At 47.7% G+C, this 16,750-nt stretch overlaps 1 protein-coding gene and 1 long non-coding RNA gene across 25 annotated transcripts in view; one reads left to right on the top strand and one right to left on the bottom strand.

Moving 5' to 3' along the window:
• The window catches only part of LOC121063731 (serine/threonine-protein kinase PAK 1), a 113,848-nt gene that overhangs the window by 38,228 nt on the left and 58,870 nt on the right, over positions 1-16,750 (bottom strand). For 16 of the 24 annotated variants that reach the window (XR_005816171.1, XR_005816172.1, XR_005816173.1 and 13 more), the window contains 4 exons: positions 15,230-15,347; positions 14,726-14,825; positions 9,692-9,888; positions 8,081-8,218 (listed from right to left, as the gene is read on the bottom strand). Coding sequence is in view for 18 of the 24 variants with exons in the window: in XM_040544487.1 (XP_040400421.1) it covers positions 8,081-8,218; positions 9,692-9,888; positions 14,726-14,825; positions 15,230-15,347 (553 nt within the window). In the remaining 6 variants the exon portion in view is untranslated. Of the gene's footprint in view, positions 1-4,964; positions 6,182-6,287; positions 6,291-8,080; positions 8,219-8,853; positions 9,587-9,691; positions 9,889-14,725; positions 14,826-15,229; positions 15,348-16,750 lie in introns of those variants that run through there. The other 8 variants (XM_040544501.1, XM_040544500.1, XM_040544498.1 and 5 more) reach the window with 3 other exon arrangements.
• Positions 11,057-16,122, top strand: LOC121063732. The gene is made up of 3 exons (XR_005816177.1): positions 11,057-11,240; positions 15,810-15,815; positions 15,877-16,122. It is a non-coding gene; the product is annotated as an uncharacterized LOC121063732 (long non-coding RNA).

The raw sequence follows: 16,750 nt of genomic DNA, 5'->3' as shown, positions 1-16,750 counted from the left end.
ATCACAGCCCCAGGAATTGCAAGGGAGCAGCCAGGAAAGGCCGGCAAGCTCACGGAGTTCAAGCTCTAAATTCTCCCAAAAGATGAGCCTCGGGACCAAAACTTGGGACCGTTCCGGGCGCTAAAAATCAGGGATGCAGGAAAAACATCTTTTATATAAAATGCAGCAGTTTTCCCAGACGCATGCGATAATCAACCTCTCTTCCTCTCTTGTACCTACCAGCGTATTGCCTCTCCTCCTGCTCATTCCCCATTCTTTGCTCCCAAATAAGTTCAGAACCTGCAGAACTGTTCCCACCAGGATTTAGCTCCCAGGTTGCTGGGTCTGGCTCAGACCTGATGCTGTGTGTTCCCCAAAGCTTCTCCTCTTTTTCGCCCCCTAATCCTGGTCTAACACAAGGCATCACCTCTGCCAGTAGGGCTACTCCAGAGCTGCACAGGAGCTCAGAAGTGAAAACGTTAAATTTAGGTATGAAAAAGTAAAAGTTTAAAGAACCAGGGTAGTTTTTGTGTCTCCCAATGCATATTTAGCCTTGGGAGACCCCTCTGAGATAACCACAGGTAGATTTCCCTCTCGTGCAGGTGGAACAAAAGGCAGCAGTGGGATGAGAGGACTGGGGTTGGGAAGCATTTTGCAGCCACGAGGTTTCAGCCAGGAACTCTGCAGAAGCTCCTCTCCTTTGCCGTGGCACTGCCAAGAGGGGCAGGAGAGGTGGTGGGAGCGATGCCAACAGCCCTGGGGATTGCTGCCATGGGGAGAAGCAGAGAGGGACGAGGACAGAGAGTCCCAGGAAAAAAAAAAAAAATTAAAAACTAAACTAAACTAAACTAAACTAAAATAAAATAAAGAAAATAATAAAATAAACACTCAAGTAATGGTGTTGATGGAAATACTGGCAGAGCCACCAGCCCCACTTTTTCAGGCACTTTTGGGGTACGTTACCAGGCTCTCCAGTCTGCCTGGTGCCCGGCTTTGTGAAGTTTCACGAGGGGAGGAGCAGGATGCAGGATGACACAGTTTGGCTGCCTGGCTCTCCTGGGACAAGGACATGGACATGGGATGCACATCGCAGCAGTGCCACCACCAACTAGTTTGCCAGCTCCCCCTTCCAGACATTCCCTTTTCTTCCAGCTCCCCCTCCGACATGGGGCTCAGCACCCAAATGGCTTGTGAGAGCTCGGCAGGGCTCCCAGCGCCAGGAGGCTGACCTGGGAAAGTCCTCTTCACGTTAGGCTTGGTTTCTTGGACTTCCAGCACCCAGCTCTGCCCTACAGCCACAAACAGACAAAAACCTACAGGAGGGGGCTTGTGGGGGCACACGCGTCCTCCCCGACCTGTGATGTTCCTTAATCCAAGCTGGGACGAGGCACTTGCACAAACAATTATATAGGTGATAAACTCCTGCTCTTGTCATCAGCCTCACCCTACTGACCCCACATGTAAAAGTGATGCTGGGGAGGGCAGCTTTAGGGACCGATTAGGCACACCCCAAATTTCCTCGGCAGTTGGGAAAGTGAGGTTTTACCCTTTGCTTCCTCCTACCTCAGTACCCATCTTCTTCCTTGGACCAACCTCGGAGACAGCAAGCAGCCAGGAGGGTCAATTTCATCATCTGCCTCCTCCTCTCCCTCCTCAAGCTGGGCTCTACATCCTGCTTCCAGACTGGTGTTTCTCAGAGCATTAACGACTTCCAAACAGGTTAAAATAAGCAGTAGAAATCACACTTTCCGCAACAGCTTTCAGTGTAAAGTCACTTTGCTCTATCAAGTAAGATTTAATTAAAACAGATCAGAGAAACACAACTCCTTCAAGCACCCCCCATTCATTTCTGCAAGTGTCATTGAAACAAAGGGGAGGAGAAGCGGGTCATTCATTCAGGTTTTATTTAAGATTTCAGTTTTGCTTTCTAAATGGCTGAGCTGACCGTAACAAACCGGGCACTACCGGAGAGTTACGCTGAGGCAGTACAAAGAAAGAGAAACACGTTTTCCAGCTGATTTTAAAACGGCAAAGGCCCTTGTTATTTCCCAGCAGGACAAGACACACAGACACCTGGCAGCAGGTCAGATTAGCTCCAGCTCACTTTGCATGGGCTGTAGCTCAAAGACATAAGCCTCAGTCCCCACTCTGAGCACCCCTTCATTGCACAGGAGCCCCCCGCTCCTCTCTGCTCCCAAACAGGATGCCTCAATCCACCGCAGGCTGCTCCAGCACCCTCCAAATTCCCTCAGCAGTTGGGAAACTGAGATTTTACCTTTTGCTTCCACCTACCCCAGCACCCATCTTCTTCCTCAGACCAACACCATCCTCTGTTGCCCTCCCACCCCTTTCCTGGGGGCATCCATTTCGGCTGCAAGTTTCCATCCAGCCCCCGCCGGCATCGCTGTTTTGCCACCACCGGCAGCTCCCTGCTTCTCTAAGACCCCAGCCTTGGTGCTGAGAGCTGTCATTAGCAGCAAACCATGAGATCCGCCCTAGGACATTATCTATACGCTCAATCCAGTGTGTTTACAACCCCAAAATACATCCACATGTTCTCTGTTACTATCAAAATAAGCCATTGAAAAGTCTCCGTATTTTATGCTAGGGAGACAAACAGACTCAGCCTTCACCTTTGATAGCTTCCATATGAAAGATGTTGTATAATTTGCAAGCTCATAATTAAGAAATACGTTCAAATACGTACCCTTCTTCTTGGACTTTGGGCTGGACCTTTCACTGCCAGCTGAGCTCAGCAAACTCGAAGTACCGGCAGCCTACAGGCCACTTCACCCCATCCTTGCATGGTAAATATCATCTAGTGATACCAACCCGTGATACCTTGAGACAGACGTTGGGATACTAACAGAGATCTCTCTCAGCTCAGCCAGTCCCACTCATACCCAAACTCTTGGCCCCACTGAACTGAAACCAATCATTTGTTTAAAGAAAACCTAGGGCTGCAGTAACACAACTCGATATCAGCTCTTTAAATAAAAGAAGTTTTCAATGCACCAGCTGCTTCTTAAATACGATAATCTTCAGTGCTCTGGAAAAAAAAGAGATGAGTTTTACCTTCTGCCTCCACCAGGAGCTCTGGGAGCTGTAGCACATCGTGCCATTTCGGCACCTAACCTGATAGGATCGCTGAGGATTCCTTAAAAAGGAAGCAGGTTTTCAGGATGGATAGTCAAACAACTGAATATTTCATGTTCTAATATAGAAGAGAGAATCTAATAATCAAATAAATAATTAAGGACTGTGATTAAAAATGGTTCAGACTCGGTAGAGTTAGTTCGTACAGTAGGTATATTAAAAATATATATTTTAAAATGCCACCAAAGCAGTTCTCTAGTTGGAATTTGCTTTCAAATCCCAACAGTAAAGATGTTCTCAGAAAAAAAAAAAAAAAAAAAGCCACAGAGGAAAATTTTTAAGTCAGACACTTGTGCTAACAGCTCTCTGTAGTGACCAGAGAGTGCTGTAAGAGGCTATGCAAAAGCTGCCACCAGTGCTGAAGCTGGGCGATGCCCAGATGAACGTAAGAGTAGAGAGAAGGATCCATATCTCGGAAAAAAATACATACCTCGTTCTCCTAAGCTAACTAAATTTTATTTATTTTTTTGAGATTTCTGAGAACGTGAAAACATGACGCGTCTGTCAACTTGGAATTGGGGCTAGGTACAAAGTAGCAAGTCAAATTCCTTCGCATCATAGGCAGGTAAAAAATAAAATAAAACCGATGACGTCTACAGTCACTGTCTTACAGCTTCCCAGTGCATAGCTCAGTCCTTGCCAAACCAGTAAGGACCAATTCACAGTTGAAGTCAATGAGACAGAAGCACATCACGAGCTTAAGAATGGGGAGAAACAGTCACTCATGCAGATTCCTTTCCAATAGGCAACAGAGAATCCAGGAGAGTAACTTAAATACAAGTAACCCTTTTTACCATTTTTCCTCCTGCAGAAAAATAAGCTCAAGGATTTGCTCGCAGGTAGGGCACATCTGCATTACCACTCTCATCTCAAAGGGGTGCCAAGGATGGAGTGGGAAGGGAAGGCGAAGGGAAGTCAGCAACATTCAATACATTCATGGATCAGGTTTAATCCTGTGCTGTCAAAAAAAGGCAATTGATGGGTCAATAAGACCAGAGCCACATTAGATTTTAGATCAAGTGAGATCTAGCCCATCATTCCTTCCACCCCACACATGGCATTTTGAGACTTGCACAGAAAATAAAACCAAACTCCTCACCAAAGAGAACTATTCGAGGGTAGTGGCCTTCCCTTTCCCAGTCTCCACCCCAGCCCCAAGCAGAGGAGCTCATCAAGAGATCAGGCTCCCCCCAGGGCTGGCAGCTTTGCTGCTCTGCCCAAGGAATTCATCTTGTAAGGGGAAATTTTTCGTATTACATGAAGATGAAGAATGTATACAAGGGGAGGAAGGCAGAAGATTTGGCAATGGACTTCAGACGTTACAGCCTCACGTCAAACAGTGGCCACCCTGTAGCCTGAAGGATGGGAGAAGACACCAAAAAAAGCAAGGGACCTTACAGGCTTTATCTACGCCTGTAAAACCAGTGCAAGGGCTGTCACGTATCGTAGAGTGAATGGGGAAAAATATATGTATATATTTCAATCACAAGCCCAGGGCAGGGAGGAAAGGACTGATCCAACAGCAATTCTCAGCAAGAAGCAGGAATGAGTTTCTGTGCAACACAAGTGCTTTGGGGAGAGGAGAGCTGGATTAAACTCACCCTGGAACTGACCAAAGCAATACGTACAGAGAAAGCAAGATCTTTTATCCGTTCCCTCTGTGTGCAGTTACTCCTCTTCAGAGCCACTCGCTATCCCACAGGACTACAGAAGCTTGTATCACTTAATGCATCACTTGTAAGCACCCAGTGACAGTAACATGAAAACCCATCCCATCCGACAGAATTGTCTGGTGGCGGTGAATTCTCCAACCCTCTCTCAGCCCCGAGTTAAGAAATGCAGCAGTCGTTTTATTAAAAATCAGGATACAGTTCAACATAACGCCAGTGTTTACACCCGATCTCTCTAGTAGTTCCAGGATTGCTGTTGTTTTACGTATCATTAGCAACCAAAGGAGTCAGTAGCATAAAGATATCAGTTCACTCGCTCATTTCAAAAAAAAAAAAAAAAAAGAATGCCCCTATGCTTCCAAGGAAACACCGTCCATGATCAGGTTGTTTTCTGTTGGCCTTGGTCTAAGAAGCAAGAGTTTTCAACATCATCTTGCAGGCAGATCTTATCTTCATAATAGCAATTATTCTGCTTGCTTTACCTTTCGGGGCAGGTCTCCACGAAGCCTGACAGCACTAATAAAATAACCCTAAAAGAAATCCCAGTTGATTTTTCCTGTGATTTTTCTAGAGTATCAGAACTATTTGAAAGCTGTTTAATTAGTTGAGTTGAAACTAAAGTGTGCGGGGAAGGACCTTGATTCGCACAATTTGGCAAAAAGATCACGCGTTGTCCAACAGCTGCAAGAAGCACACACAGGCTTCCTCCTTGCTCCCTCGAAGCATCCAGCGGTGCTGCAGGAGGGCTGCATGGTCCTGCCCTCGTTCCCCTTCCAGTTGTTTTAGCTGTTCCGATTGCTGCTGCCTGCTTCCTTCCCTCCTCAAGTCATCCAAAGCAGAGAGCAGCCTCAGTGCTGGAAGAGCAGCTTGGCAGAAGCAGGAGGAGTCCAGCCAGCAAAAGATTTAATTTATTAAGATAAACGTGGTGTAAAGGCTCCACATTATCTTTAAAAATAAACACAGTAAGAAATACGAAAACAAACTGGCTTTGCTACGGGTAGGTCAGGTTCAGACGTTCTCAGAAGATCTTCCCAGCCATAAAATATACCCTTCCCCTACCGTGCCCATCAAGGAGGATGGAAAGACAGTTCACTACGCAAGATCAGCAGCGTACCTGTTGCGTGCCCTTCCACATTCAGCAAACAATACATCTGCTACCCTTCAAGGCAGATCAAAGTTTTAAGAACACCCCTGTGAAGGAGGAGCAGGAGGGGACAGGGACAGGTAATTCGGTTTCTGAAGGGAACATCTAAAAGGCTTGACACGACGGCTGTGCTGACTCCCCCGCTTTAATGGTTGTTCTTTGCTGCTTCTTTAGCAGCAATAATCAGAGGAGTGAGACTAGAAAGAGGCTTTGCAATTTTCAGGAACTGGTGCTAGGAAGAGGAAAAAGGAAAAAAAAAAAGGTTACATTTCTCAGAACGTGTCCCAAAAGCCTGGTCCACACAAAACATCAGGACCTAGACCTGTATGAAGTCCAACAACCTCCAAGCAGGTGAAACAAAAAAGACACGATGAGCAAGAAAGTTCACCATGACTTTTGGGCCTTACCTGAACTGATAAAGAGCTTTGCACCCAACACATCCTAATTTCTCCAATGTTTATGCACTCTCAAGACCAAGCAAGTTCTCCCAGGAAATAAATTCATGCAAAATCTGCAGTGAAATTCTTTGTGGAAGGGAGGTGTAAGTAAAAGCAACCTGTGCAGTTCCAAAACATTGCACAGGGCTTCCTGCAGCAATCACCTCTCCATTCTTTCTTTCCTGTTACCACAGATCTGGTGAAAACATTGCCTTGGCCTTCTAAAGCTATTCGAAATTTTCAGAACAGCTGGGACTGAGGAGCACAGCACAGAATTCACAACAGGACCATTCAGTCCATGTCCTATACCAGGTGCTCTGTTCTGTTAAACAATATTGATTATCGAGCATGCAACAAGCAGTATGTGGAGTCACAAAGTGCTTCTTGCAGGACATGTGGTGTTTGTTTCGGGGGCAAGGTTTAAAACATACCATCTGGAACAGAGGAAGAAGTTTTCCCTGTGTTCAGGGTTAAGTGGAAAGCTTGCAATATTCCAGCCTCGCAGAGAAAGTCTAGGTTGAGGACAGAGACTGACACAAAACAGCTAATCAGACGAGTGAAGGCATGAAGCCCACAAGCTGTTCTGAAAACCAAAAATAATTAAGTCCCCCAGGATTTCTGAGCACCAGAAGGGATCAGTCACCCAATCTGAACACACTTGAGAGGTGGAAAAATCCAAGGCCAAAAGGTAAAGGCAGGCAGAAATGCTGCAGTCCCAATGTTCTCCTGCCCCAAGGAACACAACACTGCTGCTGTCTGATACTCTGGAGCTGGCAAGTCCAGGAGAAAAAGTCAGCTTTCATCTACTGCCATTCTTTCTGCCGGTGATTAATGCTTCATTAGAGTCTCAGAAAGGCAGCAGCACTCCCAAAGCTGAACCCAGTAGACAAACTAAAGGAAAGAAAGGAACACCAAAAAAGAGACAACTGTCTCACAGCCGAGGTCTGAGGGCGCCATCATCACAGATTTCTTTTACAAAGAGCTGAAGCACATTTTCCACCCCCATGGGAGGTCTGACAAAAGGAAACACATGAAAATTCCTCATCTGTGTTGGTAAAAAGCCTGGCAGCTTCGTCCTTACTTTCACCAGGAGTCCAGACAAAGACACCAGGTTTTCAGTGAAATAACTGAGGATTTCTCACAAGCTTTGTTCCATCACCTCTGCAGGAAGAGCTGTATCTGGCAAAATGTGTTAACGCCAAACTGCTGCAGTTAATGCAAGACGTGCCCCTTCCAAAAAGCTTTGGGAACTCTCCCCCAGAAGGGAGACAACCAGAGCATTCGATAGCTGGAAGCCCTCCTGTTATCCAAATGGGAACAAGCATGGCCAGACCGCAACACCACAGCCAGATGTTAGGGTGAGCTGCATGAAGAAGCCACGGGAATTAAGGGGCTCAGCAGTTGGCAGGCTCGGGGCACGGCAATTATTTGAGGTTGGTTACAGAACACGCTGCACAGCTGCTGCCAGTAGCAAGTACAGCACAAAAAGGAAACTACTCTGTTAACACTTCGTTATGGATTTGGGGTTTTTTGGTTGGTTGGTTTTGGTTTTTTTGTTCATTTCTTCATGGTAAATTATCTCTGCTGTGCTTGCGACTTCAGATGATGCAGTATTTAAGACCCCAAATGACATTTCTCCACGTGCCTATTCTCACTCTAGAATGCTTAATTCAGTCCTGTTCCCCAGCACTTACCTGCAGCAGCTCTTTTGCAGAACCTCTTTTTTCCACGTCCATTTCAAGACAGCGATTTAAGAAGTCTCGGAATATGGGTGAAAGCTTTTCTGGATTCTGCAGTTCCGGAGTCCCGTTAGTAGCAATGAGATACAGGGCCTAAAGCAAAGCAAGCACCAAAGAAACAGGAGGTTACGAAGGTCAGACTCCATCTCCGGATTACAGAGACACCCATTTCTCCTCTCCCTCCCCACAGTTCAATGGGGAAAAACAAAACCAAAAAAAACCCTTATCAGGGTGACTAATAAATGCTTAAGTTTCAGCAAAGAGAAGAGCTGCCGGCCTTATTTTTATGTGGATGGGATCCAATCCTTTATTGCTTTACCCTCGTAATCTGGGTTTGGATCCTGCAGCCCTCTCAAGGGATTAAGAGGACAAAACCAGCAGTCCAGACTGTGTTTACATAGGGAAGTTGGCTGGCACAGCTCTGCCAGTGCTCGACTCCTGCAATAACTATATCCTCATGGGAAGGTACCCCTGAGGAAACAGGAGGCTTTGTTCTCTCGATACTTTGCCCAAATGCACAAGGCCTAAAAAGTCGATACTCTAAAGATGCAGTTGGTCCCTTACAAAAGATGGCCAGTAGGTTCTCAAGCAGCACTTAACACCCTAGAGAAATGAGTGGAGTCGTTTTGCTGCTGCTTGGGAATGAAGAATTCTCTAAGAATCAGGAAATTCAGAATTCATCCACTGCAAAATTTTACTGTTAAAAGAAAATCGCTAGATGCCTTTTAAAAGGAAACAGACATCTGGCAGAGGCCTTTTGAGCTCATCGCTCATCACATCTCGAGGTAGCAGTCTGATAGCCTGGGAACTGGAACAAGTTAAGTTAAATGAGAGCAAAGCACCGCGTTGCTTAGCCATCCTCATTTAACTCCACACCAACTTTTTCCTTTCGCATTTCTTCACTGCTGCACTTCTCTCCCTAAATCACCTCCAGTAAAAGAGGTGGAAACAGGTTAAACAGAACTGTTCTAGATCCCTTCGTCCTGTTTAGCATAGGAAAAAAAGCCATAAAACTGGCTTGCACCAAGAACAGCTGCGTTCCTACAAACTGACAGAATTTCCCCTTTCGTTAAAGAATATGAAAGGAAAGACACCAGCGGGGGCAAAGCCTGACTAAAGGCTTGTTAAACCTGGAGCTTTACTGGGAGCATGCAAAGAGGAACAATGCACCAGCAAGAAAAAGCCCTCTTTATAAAAGAGTAATGTGGTATTCTTTGAATTCAAGGACAGCTCTCTTCCCCACTCCCAAGGATTTAAGAAGCCAGGCACTCTGGGGCCAGAAGGTGCCCCTATCAGCCTCTCCAGAAAGGCTGGAATTATAGATGCACCACATGATTAACTCAGACCCTACCCGAAGGTCTGCAACAGGAAGAGCCTGTGCCTCTGACACCCAGAACCAGCTATGGCTTCTAACTTAAATGACCACAATCTTCTCACTACAGCATCTAAGGAGACGTGTAGCTGCATGTGATGAAACCACAGCGGAGGTTCACCTGCCTCCTCCAGAGCCTAGGTTAACCAGCAGGCTCAGCGAAGACCTGAGGGCAAAAAAAGGCACTCGCTTACTCTCAGGGGGTTCTCGTTGAGGTAGGGGGGTTCTCCTTCGATCATCTCGATGGCCATTATCCCCAGTGACCAGATATCCACTTTGGGCCCGTAGGCTTTTCGTGTCACCACTTCAGGCGCCATCCAGTACGGGGTCCCCACCATGGTGCTGCGCTTGCTCTGTTCGGGAGTGATCTGGGCACAGAAGCCAAAGTCAGCTGGAAAAGCAAAGAAGGAGGGAAGAAATAGTTAGAAATCTGCAGGTTTCTCCAAAAACAACATGTACTGATGCCAGAGCTGTGGTACAAGCTAGCCTGTTGCACTGCCTGGTACATTGCTGCTGCAAAGGAGGGCTGGTTTTGTGGTTAACAAGGTGTTCAGGAGTAAGCTTCTAAATCTGACTCGCTGAGGCCATGAACATCACAGAGCTGCTGACTTGTCTATGTGAAGGGTGGTGATCAGTAAAGAGCTGTACATGGATGCTGTGAAACGTGGCAGTGCAGCATTTTGCAGCTGTAATACACTGTGTAACACATGGTCTCAAGCCTGTTCCTGGGTCTGTGAAAACAGAAACCAATGCCCAGTCTGTCCTCCCTCCACCCACACCCACCAGTATTATCTGGTCGTATTTTCAGTCCCAGAGATATTATTTCCCCAGAAGATGTACCATCTCTCACACACAATTTGCTTTCTAGAGCAAATACTGTGTTCAGAATAAATTTAAGTACCTAATTTGGTACTTATTATTTTCTTTGAGAAGACAGAAAGGTGGAGAGCCTTCCTGTGGAAATTGCTTGGCCCTCTCTTACTTGCATTTGACTTTTCAAAAGATCACAGAATCATAGAATCATAGAAAAATTAAGGTTGGAAAAGCCCTCCAAGATCACCTGATCCAACCATCCCCCTACCACTAATGTCATCCACGAAACCATGTCCCCAAGCACCACGTCCAACCTTGCCTTGAACACCCCCAGGGATGGGGACTCCACCACCTTCCTGGACAACCCGTCCCAATGCCTGACCGCTCTTTCTGAGAAGAAATGTCTCCTAATTGTTTTAATTGTTGAAGAGTTGGGGCACGACGTTTCCATTTTTCCACTCACCAGTGACATCGCCCAACTGCCAGGACTTTTCAACTCTGATGGAGAGAGGCTTGGCAACCCCATCAGCCAGTTCCCTGAGGACCCTGGGATTCATCTCATCAGGTCCCATAGACCTGTACCTGTTTAGATTCATCAGGTGGTCTCGAACCTGCTCTTCACTTACAGTGGGTGGGACTTTGCTCCCCCAGCCTCCACCTACAGGTTCAGGGAAATGAAAGACTTGGGAAGCCCATCTACCAGTGCAGACAGAGGCAAAGAAGTTGCTGAGTACCTCAGCCTTCTCCATGTCTGTCGTTACCAATTACTCAGATATAGAAACTCACTCCTAATATAAGAAATTAGCCACCTATAATCACTTACACACTGCTATTTTCACTCCTCAGTTTATTTTCATAAATGTTAAAGGCGCATGGTGGACCCTGGGGACTCCTCCTGTCAGCCCAGTGCAGCAGCCCAAAGGGAGCTGGGTCCTCTCTTGTGCTCTTCCTCGAGGCTCTGTGCAGAGGGGCTGACACCTCTCACACAAGGGCTGGCGGATGGGAAAGAAACACGCACACAACCCCTGAGAATCGGCAGAGTTCTTTATTGCCGGGTGTTTGGTGGCTCCAAGCTAATGCCTGGGATGGAGCCTGCGCGACGATGAGTAGGGAGCACGCCGGGCCCTGCTGCATAGCTGCCGGTGTTCTCTCATGGCACGGAGCAGAGACCTGCCGGGGTAGTCCCAGGTCTGATGTGGCCGAGGTGGATCCACTTCCATGGGTTCCTCCGCCTCTTCTTGTGGATCCACCTCCATGGGCTCCACGGTGTTAGGCAGGAGGACAAGCCCGTCCTTGCCTGGGACTGCCCACAGGGGATGCCTCCCATCAGGCATGTTCTCCGGCCAGGGTGCCAAACGAGGGGGTCGCCCAGTTCCATTGCCTGGTCCCATGCCACTCTCTGCTTGATTTTCATTCACGGTTTCGATGCCGCCATCTGTTTCATGGCTGTGGCTGGGTCCCTCGCTGCGTTCTGTTTGATGGGCACGCCTCTGCTCCCCACGGCTCTCCGCATCACGCTCCCGCCTTCTTTCCACACCACCACTGCACCTCTGGTTAGGCCCAGGCCCCCTGCTGCTGGATGTCTGAGGGGCCGGCCTGTTCCCCGCATCGCTGCGGTGCCAATGGTACCTCTGATAGTCGTCTGTGGGCCGGGCACCAGACATCCCCCCGGCACTGATGTCTTTTGTGCCGGAGGTGCTGTCCCTCTGCCCATGACAATTCTTTCCCTCCTTAACTGCCATCTTCTCGGTGCTTCCTCAGACCGCTTCGCGGTCCTCACACCGAGGAGGGCTGCCGCTCGCCTTGCTCCTTTCTCTGGCCTTCTTCCTGCCGCTTACGCTGGCTCTCAGAGGACCGAGTCGCTGAGCAAGTGGCGGGCCAGCGGCAGGGGGCCTCTTTTATAGGGCCCGGGGCAAAGGCTCGACAGCGGTGGCCACAGTGACCTCTGCAAGGCTCTGTGATGGAGTGGCCCGTGCGAGGCCAAAGGCGGCTGCGTTGGGAGAGGCCTGGAAGATGCCCTCATGTGGACAAGGAGGAGGGTTGGGGGGGCTGAGGGCCCCCTTTTCTGGGGCTGGCTCCCCCCCAGGCCATTTGGCTTGCCAGAGAGAAAGGCTGCCCCATGCAGTCCTGCCTCAACCCATTTTTTCTCCCGATCTCCAAGGCTTAGAATCTCTTGTTAACAAAAACAAAACAACAAAAACAAACCAGACCAATTCAAAAGGCTAAAGCGGTCAAAACTGAAGTGCCCATCGTGACTGTTCATACCTTGCAAAAGTTTTTAGTGCACATCTGGTAAAATTCTGCAACACGCACATGGTGTGGGGGGAATAGAAATTACATCCAGAGTCTGAGTCTGCAAATTTGTGCCTGAACAGGGAAAAGCAAGGGATGTGTTTAATCAACAGGCTCCACCACTCTCTTCTTATAAAAAAGACAGCACTTAAACTTGGTAACTCCTTACAAATAACAAGTGAGGAATAAAGAGAGGACATCAGCATTCCTCAAGAGGGAGAAGAAACATGAAATGGAGTTAGAATTAAACATTTCCTTTACACACACATATGCACTGTGTGTTGTAGAGTACAACGTGGGTGCGCATCTAGTGATTTCCCTCTCTGCACTCCCAGTCGGATTACTGGTGTCTTATCTCTGTGCCCTGCAGTACAGCCTTTTATAAACCAGATGCTTGATTCACCGGGGGGGTTAGGAGCTTCAGCTGAGAGCAGGGTCCTCTGGTGGGAGTCGTCAGATGTTCCTCAACCTCTCAGTAACACAACAGCATTGAAATGAGTAAGAGGAAGGAGACTGAAGCGCTAAAAGGGGGAAACTTTTGCTTAAAAAGGCTTTGGAAAAGCCAGGAACAGCAGTCAGGGTGTCTGGTCAGCAGCCTTGTGCCCTCAGCAGGATTTTAGTTTAAATGGGAAAAAAGGGGGCAGGATAATGAGGAACTAAAAGCTTCTCTCCCTCCAACTGGACATCAGAGTGGGACTGAACTCGTCCTGGAGAGCGCCCCCACCTCGATCAGCCAAGAAACAAGGCACCAGCACCTTTCTGGGGCTCTCCCCAACCTTGGGGATGAGGAGCCAGACTTTTTCCCTGGGGTTTTCTATACAGAGCTCACCCACCTGTCCTGCCACAGCTCCCAGGCAGCGCCAAACACTTTCCCAAGCCGATACCAGTGCTGTCACCAGTGGGTGCAGAGAAATGAAGGCATCCATTGACTAGGGCTTCTGGGCAAAGGTGTTGGCCCACCTCCTTCAGAACAGGCTTCACCAAACTGGATGTGTTCTTGTGTGCCCAGGAGAATCAACGCAGCAAGATGTCCTGCCCATCCTGACCCCAGTATGGCATTACAGGTTTAATTTTAGGCAGAATGATGAAAATTATACTGATCCCCAGCTGAGTTTTTATCAAGGGTAGCAAGCAGGAAAGGTACATATGGTCCACAAAAAGAGCACATTTCCAGCAGAGCCAGTAAGAAACTCAGGTCCAGAAGGTTACTGCATCATATCCACAGGGACTTTCCTAACTTGAAGCTCCAGCCAAGTACTTGCATACTGTGCTGAAAGACGTGGTTCCGGAAGAACAGAGCACCTCGGCCCTGATAAGCTATTCACTGCTAACACTCCTGAGATCTGACTGTACTAAAGTGCAGCTTCAGTCTAAAAAGTAATTATGTGCAAAAAAAATAAAATAAAACACCTTCTTACTCAGCATATCTGCACTGTGTGAATTTTGAGTCATATCTGCTGTCACTGCTGGCAAAAATAGATTTATTTATGCTTGTTGGGCGCTAGCCAACAGAACTGGGAGGGAGAGGGAGGAAGCACGGTTCTGTTTTAGCCATAGGTAGAAGATAAGCCATAGGTAGAAGATAAGCATAAGATAAGACTCTTAGCACCAAGAGTCTCAAGGTCTTCATTACTGGTGATAACGCACGGAGGAAACAAAATTAAGAGTTCGGATTGGGCTGGGTTTGTAAGATTAAATGCTTTCTAGCTGAACAGATTGCAACTTCCCCTCCACCCACCTCCATCACCCAAGTACCTGCAGTATTTTCAAGACTGGAGAGATCACAAACAGAGAAAGGCTTGTGACCCTACACCTATAAACCCAGCTTTCTAGACTGGAGGTGCATTAAAATCCTGTTATTTTACACAACACAAACAGATGGCCCAAGGCTAAATGAACCCCAAATCTCATTGCACATCTGTTATCAGTTCACAGGGATTTATGCTTGCCAATCTCCATTGAAACAGATGCCACAAAAATACCTCCAGGAGCATTTCTACAGACCCTCCACCACCACAGCACCAAGCATCTCAAGCACCCATCTCCCCACCAGGCCTGTCCCGTAGCAGGTAAGAAGCCTGGGTTGGTAACTAAAGTCACCACCAGCGCTGTTCCCCTCATACTTAGTTTGACAGAGCCGTCCATGCCCAGCAGGATGTTGTCACTCTTGATGTCTCTGTGAATAACTTGGTTCGAGTGGAGGAATTCCAGAGCCTGGAGACACTGAAAAAAGAAAGGAAGATGTCCTTACTGTGCATTGAGTACAATTAGCCAGCTACGGACTCTAACAATGTGCATTTTAAGTAGCACAGGCTTAGCTTTTTAGAGCCTTTTCTATATCCAGTACGTGCAGGGCTACAGAGACATCCCCACTGGGACCAGCAGGAGGACAGGTTAGCCCTGAAGAAAACAGGCGTAACCACAAGGATTCCAGCCCCATTTTGCAGTCTTCGCTCTAGGGTGAAACCTAACAGGAGCATGCCACGACCTCCCCAGTGAAATCCATCCTCTGAGAAGATTACTGCAGCAGTAGAGAAGCTGTAGACAGCTACTCCAGCAGAATACATCAGAGAAAGCCCTGTCCCCTTCCTCCTCTCAGCTCGCCCAGGGTGTGGGTGCAGCTTTACCTCTCGGCACACAGCTGCGATTTGTCCTTCGTCCATGCAGGTCTCTGTCACAACATCTGTTAGGGAGCCTCCTGCCAAGTACTCCATGACGACCCAGAGCTCTTCTCCTACAAGGTAGCTGAAGTGCCAAAAACAGTTTTTAGAACAAGCAAATATGAGCACGTCACCGTTTACTGAGTCAGAATGCACTGGGTTTTAAAGCTATCTTAGAAGTGCAGGGAAACCATGAGGCTTGAACAGAAAATTTAACTGCACTGGGGCACCAGGTACTCATGGCAAATTCTGTGTGTTGGAGGATCTGACCACAACCTGAAAGAGCAGAGAAAGGGTGAGTGCAGAAAGCTGAGGAGAAAACAGGGCTGAGGTGATGGAAGAGCAGGTTCAAAGTCTCCTGGCCACAAAAGCAAGGCTGATTTCTTCTGCCATGGGAAGGGCCCAGGCTAAGAAGGAGATGAGTTCACAATTCCTTCCAACACTGGGAGAGAGAGGAAAGAGATACCAGGAAAGGACGGGGTCCAAGCATGCATCCCTAAACAGCTGGTGCAGAGCATGATTTTCAAGGGCTCTTGCACTGAAAAAGGTGGCTGTGGGCTGTTCTGACACCACTGGCATCCTCCTACCCTAAGCAACGGCCTACCCTTGCCCAGGCACAGGGACAGTCCTGGGTGGTTGCCCATGTACAACTTTCCAGTTCTTTTTCAAGAACACCATTTTTTAAGCATCATGCATTTGAAAAATCTCATCTGTAGGAAGCCTGTAGGAAGATAAATAGGAAAACGCTGAGATGAGGGTGACTTTTCACATCCATTTGGGATATTGTTCTATGCTGGGAGCACGTGTGCTCATGTCTAGAAGCAGAAGACCTGGGATGAAGGCACCAGCATTAACTCATGTAAAAAAAAAAGTCATCACCAACCACTTCTGCCTTTTTGGGCCCATCTGGAAAAACATCAACACAACCTTTCACGACAGATACATCAGGATGACACATTCCTGAAGGAAGGAACCATCAGCTTGAAAACCATAAACCCCACCTTCACAGCTTATCTGCCCCGTTTTGTAAGGAACAGATGGATGAGTCGAGAGAGATGGTAGAGAATCAAATCGCAAGCTTCCGCCTGCTGGCAGGAGAATTCATCAAGAAGTCAACACATACAAGTTGGGAGTTGGGGTTACTGGGAAGTGCACTTCTGTAACAGTGGCTATCACCTAAAATGAGGATTTGTGGGGTTTGTTAGGTTAACAACAGCTCCTCTTCCAAAAGAAACCCTGAGGCAGAAGTTTGCTCTGCCTCACGCTGGGCATCTTCTAACTCTAGGGGCCTACATTTAGAAACAGGTCTCTGAGGGCCTCTTTCACACAGGAGAAAGAAACAGGCAGGACCAGAAGGTAATTCAGCACAAGTGGCTGCTTGTCTGTACACAGTCACTGTCTTCAGATACGGATGCTTCTACACTCAGCAACTAAAAGTACAGCTGAATTAGGGCTTAAGCTTCCCAGCACACTTTTGTGCCACACAGG

The sequence above is a fragment of the Cygnus olor genome, chromosome 1 (genome assembly GCF_009769625.2).
Source record: "Cygnus olor isolate bCygOlo1 chromosome 1, bCygOlo1.pri.v2, whole genome shotgun sequence".
NCBI classification, from domain to species: domain Eukaryota; kingdom Metazoa; phylum Chordata; class Aves; order Anseriformes; family Anatidae; genus Cygnus; species Cygnus olor.
The sequence above is the reverse complement of the archived record's forward strand: the minus strand, read 5'-3'. Positions and strand labels throughout refer to the sequence as shown.